Source organism: Tupaia chinensis, unplaced genomic scaffold (assembly GCF_000334495.1).
Source record: "Tupaia chinensis unplaced genomic scaffold, TupChi_1.0 Scaffold000550_1, whole genome shotgun sequence".
NCBI lineage: Eukaryota > Metazoa > Chordata > Mammalia > Scandentia > Tupaiidae > Tupaia > Tupaia belangeri.
This window is the reverse complement of record NW_006160062.1, coordinates 360,452-369,110: the sequence shown is the minus strand read 5'-3', so window position 1 is coordinate 369,110 and position 8,659 is coordinate 360,452. Positions and strand designations below refer to the sequence as shown.

At 40.4% G+C, this 8,659-nt stretch overlaps 1 protein-coding gene across 2 annotated transcripts in view; it reads left to right on the top strand.

The window, feature by feature from the left end:
• LAMA3 (laminin subunit alpha 3) overlaps positions 1-8,659 on the top strand; it is a gene marked incomplete at its 5' end in the record, with an annotated part of 299,569 nt that overhangs the window by 140,300 nt on the left and 150,610 nt on the right. For both annotated transcript variants that reach the window (XM_014591287.2, XM_014591288.1), the window contains 4 exon segments: positions 1,480-1,579; positions 2,551-2,603; positions 2,822-2,927; positions 4,377-4,476. In XM_014591287.2, the coding sequence (XP_014446773.1) occupies positions 1,480-1,579; positions 2,551-2,603; positions 2,822-2,927; positions 4,377-4,476 (359 nt within the window).

Below are 8,659 nucleotides of genomic sequence, written 5' to 3'. Positions count from 1 at the left end.
TGGTCGCGCGCGTGGGCTCCGGCTTCTTCTGCTACTGCTGCGCGTCGGGGGCGTGAGCCCCCGGGGCCTTCTTCCGTCTCCGCCGCCACCGCCGCCGCCGCGCGCCAGGGGCGTGAGCCCCCGGGGCCATTGGGCGGGCGCCCCGCGGCTTCCGCCGCCGCCCCCAGGAAGAGTTTTTAAATCAGATTTATGAAGAGGAGTTTTACTCTTTTAACAACCAGTACAGTGAAGGGCAAATAATTCTCTAAAACTCACAATATTCAGATGTTTAGCTACTATGCACTTAGCCTTCTCTAGGCAGTGGGTAAGGGCTGAACAGTAAACTAGGAAAGTAAGGGAAAAGAAAAAGAGAGTAGGAAACAGAAATAGGAAGGAAAAGCAATGGAAAAAGAAGGAAAGGACTAGAACAAAGAGAGGAGAAAAAAAAAAAAACACAGAAATTGCATCACAGAAAGGGACAGCAGAGGCAGAGATGGAGTTGCCTGGATGGATTCTGTCCTAGGTGAAGGAAAAAGAGACAAATTAACAAGAGAAAGGCACAGGGAGGGGACAGAAAGCTGTTTTTGTTTGTTTGTTTGTTTGTTTAAAGAGGAAAAATAAAAGTTTGACAGAACAGAAAAGAACAAGAGGAAAAGAGGGAGAGAGAAACTTTACTTACCTGACTAGCACTGGGGTCTGGAAGAGGGAGAGGCCTGACTGGGGGTGCTTCACAGCTGTGAAGCTGAACCCAGAAGGGACAGCAGAGTCAGAGATGGAGATGCCTGGATGGATTCTGTCTAGCATTGGGGTCTGAAAGAGGGGGGGACTCTGACTGGGAGGGGGCTTCACCATCATGAAACTGAACCCAGAAGGGACAGCAGAGACAGAGATGGAGATGCCTGGACAGATTCTCTATTATTATTATGTTTTAATTCACGAGAGAGAGAGGGGAAGTGAGAAAGCAAGCTGCAAGGTATAGTGCTTGAACCATGATTGGCCATGTAGAAGTCCAGTGCCTTAACCACCATGCAACCTGCTGGTCCATGCTGTTCTTTCTATGAGTCTTGATGGTATTGGAGCAAGGCAAAGAATCTTGCATATTACAAAATCATGCTCAGATAAACATAATTCTTTACTAATTTGTAATGTTAAATATTCAGATATTTTTCCTTTTAAATGTGTAGTCTGTGCTATATAGTACTGACAGACATTGATAATGTTATAAGTAAGAGTGAGTTTAAAATTTGTTTCTCCAATTTATTATGTATTTTCCAATTTCTTAACCACAAATGTGAGTTGTATGTAACAAATAAATGAATACAGAAACAAAACATTTAGCAGACTGTTGAAGTCAACCCAGTCCTTCTATTCCCTTTGAGTGTGCTTAATTTACTTTTTATGCCCCAAATATATTTCTGTGATAAGCCTAGTGCTCAGAACACATATTTGAGAATATCTTAATTCCAAGATGTCAAATGTTAGTTTAATTTTTGTTAAAAGGGACATTGCCAATGCAAGATGCATGTTGAAGGTCCTACTTGTAGCATCTGCAAACCATTATATTGGAACCTGGCCGAAGAAAACCCCAAGGGATGTTCAGGTAAGGTTTCTTATACACTGTAATTTGCTATGTTGTATCTTCCTCTTAATTTTATCTATTTCAGTGACTAAACCCACAAAAGAACTATTTGTTGAATCAATTCGATTTGTCTGAAATTCTGTGTAATGTTTTTAGTGTTTTCCCTCTTACTTTTGGCAAAACATTTGTCCTTTTTAATTTCTTAGCAAGGGATTTATATCCTGTTTCCATATGTACTTTGTTATTTGTGCAGGCAGCTTCTTGATCCATGGTTTTGACCTCTTTGTTTTTATAATCAACGCTTTATAGTTTAATTTAATTTTTAATTTTTATGCTTATATTGAAGTTGGGATAAAAACATTGAGTTAATGGTACTAAACAGAGTGAATAGTCTTAAATAGAGTGTATTTTCATGCAAGCACATCAATGATGACCTTGACATTAGAATCATTAAAAAAAAATTGGGACCAGCAGATGGTTTAATGGTTATGTCGCTGGTCTCCCTCATGGCCAACTGTGGTTTGAGTCCTGGATCCAGCAGCTTAAAAATCCCACCAGGCAGGTGTGCATGCATACCCAGAATCCTGAGAGGAGAATGGAGGTGAAGGGACTGTATAATGTAGCCGTCTCCCATCACGGGTGATTTCTCACTTTCTATCTCTCTGTCTCTGGCAAATGCATGTGCCCTGTAACAAAAATATCTCTAATGAAAAAAAAGTTACTAAAAAAAAATCTCATGATGTTGCAGCTTTTATCTTGAAGTAATTGTAAATCAGCCAATACTCTCCGGAGATGGATAGTGTTGATCAGTCTGTCCTGCTAATCCAGAAAGTGATCTAGTCTTAGGCCTCAGCATTGCACACTGTAATTCTGTTTAAGTGTGCTCCAAAGTCTGCCTGCATGTGTCATGTTGAGGGTGTGCAGTGTTTCCAGAGCTGGTGACTATCTATCGTTGTGACACTTGGTTCATGGATGCTTTCTTTTCTCGACAGCATGCCTGTGCCACGAGGCAGGGACAGTGAGTGGAATTGGAGAATGTGGGCAGGTAATGTAGGCCAATTTTCATATGCTAACAGGAGAAAGGGGGTAATAATTGTGGAATTTCTGAAGGATGTATTGTACCTTCTAGTCATCAATGAGTGATGATCTTTTCCCAGTCCTGGCTACATGGCTTCCTATTGGACAATGAACCAGTTTTCAATATTAAAGATTATTAGATTCTAAAATTGTATCAATTTTTGTCCTCTGGCTCATTTTCTTCAGAGAGATGGTGACTGTCACTGCAAACCCCATGTCGATGGTGACTCCTGTGACACCTGTGAAGATGGCTATTTTGCTGTGGAAAAGAGCAATTACTTTGGGTGTCAAGGTAAATACTCTCAGAGAGTCCTGAGCAGAATAAAGTGTTGATAGACAAAGAGTACTGGAACAGTCTTTCTTCTGTGCTTATTGTCTTCATGTAGACTTTCTGATGGGATGGCACTGAAACTTTCTGTCCAGGGAATTTTGCTAAATCTTCAGTTAAAACTAGTCATAAATTGTAAATGGAGGTACTTTCATGCCTCTTCTACCAGGATATTGTTGGTTTAACTATTAAAAAAATGATATAAGAGGTCATGTGTTAATTTTAAAAATAACATCAAGACTTAGTCATTTTTAAAATAATTATTTAATTATTATTATTAATTATTTTTTAATTTGTTATAGGACACATGCTCATTAGAGAGAGAGAGAGAGAGAAAGTAAGAAAGCCACAAGGTCTGGGACCCAAATCATGGTCAGCCATGTAGGGATCTAGTACCTTAATCACCAAGCCACCTGCTGCCCTCAAGACTTAGTAATTTTAGAGATACATTTTATCAAAGAAGCTAACATAGTCCAGCCCATGGTCTAGGGTTAAGAGAACAGGATCCCATGTGGCCAAAGACAGATTGAGTCCCAGCCTTGGAGGCTTGAAAAATACATTAGGGTGTATGTGTGTGTGCACCCGAAATCCCAATGAGATGAAGATATGAAGGAGAAGGGTTGAAGAGTGAGTGTTCTCAGTTAGGGAGTAATTTCTCAGTCACCTTTTCCCTCTCTTGCTCTCTCTGTCTCTCTGGTGAATGCACATACTCTCTGGCAATTAAGAAAAAGAAAAGCTAACATTAGATTTTTAGAGATAATGTGTGTTAAAAATGAACTTGTAGGAACAGTCACTCCACCAGCTCTTGAATCTCTTGCATAGTCCCTCTTTAGCACACATTATTTACAACAGTGTTTTTTCTACATCATGTTTAGCTCCTGCATTACTACACCTTTGTACTGGACAACAGAGTTCACACTATTTTCCTTACTCAGCTCTCAGTTGGTGGTAAAAAGCCCAGAGGCTACATCTGGTGAGAGTCTTCTGGCTGTATGACAACAGGTGCAGGGCAGAAACACATGCATCTGTGCCCATATGTATCTCTCCCTCAGTTCCTCCTCTTACAAACCCACCAGGAGTCAACCATGGGGGCCACCATGATGGCCTTAATCTTCACCTCCTCCCAAAGGCCCCACCTTTCAACACCATACTCAGATTAAGTTTTCATCTTCTTAATCTCATCACAAATCTCAACACATGAGTTTTGGGAGGACATTCAAACAATGGCAGAATACCATTTTAGTTTGGGAGTTTCCTACATATTTCAGTCATCTACCAAGTAGAAATTCTGGTGGGGGAGAGAAGACAGGTGCTGCAGCACTGGATTATTGCTTTCCCTTCTGGTAGAAGTTGGGGAAGCGTTCAGTGTGGAGATGGTTTGATGGGCAGCTGCTACTATTTCCTGACTCTCAGGGTGTCATTGCGATGTTGGTGGAGCACTCAGCCCTGTGTGCAGTGGACCATCCGGAATGTGCCAGTGCAGAGAACATGTGGTGGGGAAATCATGCCAGCGGTGAGTCATTGGGGAGGTTTCTTCCCATGTTAATGCTGGGAAAGATGACCTTAAGTATTCCTGTCCAAGCTACTTTTTCAGTGAAGACAGCAGTCCTAAGGATTGAGAGCAGGTGATGCTTTACGATATAATTCTAAATCTGGTCATTTGTCTGTGAGCTTATTAAAATTGGAAGTGGGCCAGCTTGCAAAGCTGGATTTATATGAAAGACCATGTGTTCAGTTTCTTGGTCAACTTGTATATGCTGGCCATGTGCAACCATGATTCTGTCTGGTTAGAAAATCTGGGGAAGGGAGTTGATTGTGGCATGAAATCCTACTGAGAGTGCTTTCTCTCTCTCTCTGTCTTTCAGTCTCATAAAAAGAAATAAATAAACTTTAAAAAAAAAAAGGAGGTAATTTTGCCCATAAAACCAGTCCCACTGTGCAGACCAATGAGCAGCTTCACTCAGGAGTTCCCACAGGTGCAAAAAGCCGGGTGGGCCTGGTGACAGATGGAAGCATGCAGGGGGTTCACGTGACTGAACCTCCACATGCAGGTCACAGAATGCAGAAGCTGAGCAGATAGGTCAGCTTGAGAGAGAGGGAATAAGAGGAGCAAGGGCCAAACACCCGTGACCTGGACTAATGGGATTCAGGTCCTGCCTCTCCCTAGGACCCTTGAGGGAAGGAGTGAAGGCTCCCAGTGTATTACCCAAGGTTGGGGGTGGGAGTGAGAAAACATTAAAGGTGGGAAAAAAGTACTTCATGAAGAAACAGAGTAAAATAAACAGCAGAACCAAGAGAGTGAAGCAAGGAAAGTAGAGACTCCCGAAGGAGACATGGAAGTATGGCAGCTTGCCATCTCTTTGTCCATTCTACTTAGCAGTCTCTGTATAATTCAGAACTATGATCCATCCATGATATTTCCTCAGTGAGGAAAGAAAAAAACTAAGTTTTAATAATCTTACTTTTAATCCATATGCCAGAAATTCTGAAATACAACTTCTTCTAAATCTAAGGTACTTTCACTTTATCAACAGACTAATACAGATTTTTTTATGCAGTTGAGGCAAATTGTCTGTATTTAGTATGGTGCTTCTCGCCTTCCCTGCAGTGTTTCAAACATTTCTAAGTGTTGCTTTTCCTCAGATTTTCTTTCTTTAAAAAAAAAAATATATTTATTTATTTTTTAAATTTACTTTTATTCATTCATTCATTTTATTTTGATTTGACCAGAGAGAGACACAGAGAGAAAGAGAAGGAAAGTGAGAAAGCAAGCCACCAGGTCCAGGACTTGAACTGTGGTCAGCCATGTGGGAGTGTCCAGCACCTTAACCACCACGCCACCTGTTGGTCCCACTTTTCCTCAGATTTTCTAATTGATTGTCATTGATGGGCCTTGCGATAAAAGGTATGTGATGAAGGACATATCAAATTTGTTTTCCTGCAACCAGAGAGGCTCACAATGGATCAGAGGAACTTTGTAAAAGGGTCCATTCAAACATTCTCTACCTGTTTTACCTCTTTCTACTCTTGGAAAAATGAGCTTTTCTGCCATTTAACCAGTAAATATTATTTCTCCTTCCAGCTATATAGATGATTGGCTAATTTTCAGGATAAAGTAACCTGACCAAGTAGGAATGAAATTACTCATTCTGATGTAAAAATGTTGATTTTTTTCATTATATACATATATAGCTCATACAGTCATGCACTGCATGACAACATTTTGGTCAATGACAATGTAAACTGTGGTATCAGGAGGAGCATATAGACTATACCACATAGCCCAGGTAGATAATGGGCTATACCATGTGGGTTGTGTGAGTACATTCTGTGATGTTTGTTCAATAACTAACTACCTAACACAATGCAGTTGTCAAATTCTATCACTGTCATTAAGCAACCCATGAATCTAAAGTGGGCCAGCTTGGTGGAACATCAGTAACACACTGTTCAAGCAAAGCTGAATCTATATGGAAGATCACAGAAGATCACATGTGCATATGTGTGCATGTGATCATGTGTGCATGTGCTATCATGCAAAATATTTGAAATTTAGACTATTTAATTCGTTTTAGTGGTAAATAATAATTGAAATAAATGCAGGTGTCATAGCTTCTTTTCTCCATGTTAGCAAATCTTGTGTCCTTTTGTATAAATAAATCCTCCCAAATGTTTGTTGATGATATTATTTGAACATTTTTAGGTTTGCTTACAAGTTTAGAAAGCATTCACATTCACTTCATTCCCTGAATTTTTTTCATAATAAGTATAACATATATTTGTTGTAGAAATCTTAATAAGTTCAAAAAAGTAAAAAGCAAAGAAAAATCTTTATTCTACCATTCAGAAATAATTCCTTTTGATATTTTGATGCATTTTTTCTATACTTTGTCTATGAGTAAAAATTAGCATAATTTTTTTCATATATTTTGTATTTATTTCTTCACATAATATTAGGTCATTGGGAAAGTCATGTCATTTTTTCTGTGCAAAAGTATGTCATGATTTTCCTGACAACCCAATAGTATAGACATTTCCCATTATCATTAGGCTTGAAAATATTAATAATTACATAATATTTCACAATCGTACAGTTAGGTTGTTTCCAAATTTTCACCGTTTTAAACATTCTTTTATCAAAATGTTCAATACTATATATAAGGAATTACTGGGTCAATAGATTTTTGCCATAGGGTGTGTGTGCTTGCTGGAGAGAGACAGAGAGAAGGAAAATGAGAAATCAGTCCCTGGGGTGATGGCCACTCTGTAATCCCTTCTCTTCCATTCTCCTCCCAGGATTTTGGGAACCCATACACATGTACTTGGCGTGATTTTTTTTTCTTATTTTTGGAGAGGTTTTTGTTATAGGGCGCGTGCGCTCGCCAGAAAGACAGAGACAGAGAGATAGAAAGTGAGAAATCACCCCCCAGGGGGAATGGCCATGCCGCAGTCTCTTCTCCTCCATTCTCCTCTCGGGATCTTGGGAACACACGCACATGCGCATGCGTGAGTTTTAAGCCACCAGGTCCAGGATGCAAACTGCGGTCGACTACGTTGGGAGTCCAGTGACATAGCCATTACGCTAACTGCTGGTCCCCTTGGCGTGATTTTCAAGCCATCAGGTCCAGGATTCAAACCAGAGTCAGCTATGTGGAATCCAGTACCTTAACTACTACAGTACCTGCTGGTCCATGGATATAAACATTTTTAAGGATTTCATAAATTGCCTTCAGAAAAGTTGTAGGCATTCCTAATTCTACTTGCAATATAGGAGCATGGTCCTTTATTTTTTTTTTATTAATTCATCTTTATGATTTTAAATCCACTAACTGCTATTAGCTTGTGACTGGATTGATAAAATGTATCTTGGAAGAACTGTAAGTTTGACTATTAAATGGCACCACACAAACATTGGATGATTTTTGGTTCTCTGTAACTGCCATGGTTGGACTCTTGGAAATAATCCCTTAATAGGCATATAGTTGAAGAGAAAACAAGGTATAAAAAAGTCTAATGATCGGGACCAGCAGTTAGCATAATGGCTATGTCGCTGGACTCCCACGTAGTCTACTGCAGTTTGAGTCCCGGACCCGGTGGCTTAAACTCACGCTGGGTGCGTGTGCGTGCGTGCCCAAGATCCCGAGAGGAGAATGGAGGAGAAGGGATTGCGGCGTGGCCACCTCCCCTGGGGGGTGATTTCCTGCTTTCTGTCTCTCTGTCTCTCTCTGTCTGTCTGGTGAGCGCACGCGCCCTATAGCAAAAACCTCTCCAAAAAAAAAAAAAGTCTAATGATCAAAAAAATGTATATTGAGTAAAAAAGCATGTAACTTGTAAATTTTTCATATGGAATTTTTGCTAATAGAAAATGTGTGCATGCACATAAGAAAGAGAGAGAGAAAGAAGCACTTCCAACAGGTTCTTGTCATGCTCTGATCCCCTTCTCCTAACCCTCTAGCTCCTCAAGACTCTGAGCATCCACATAAATGACCAACTCATGGTCCCCATATGGATTCCAACCTTTTTTTTTTTTTTTTTGGGGGGGTTTTTGCTATAGGGCACGTGCACTTGCCAGAAAGACAGAGAGAGACAGAGAGATAGAAAGCGAGAAATCACCCCCCGGGGGGGAAGGCCACACCGCAATCCCTTCTCCTCCATTCTCCTCTCGGGATCTTGGACATGTACGCACACACCCACCC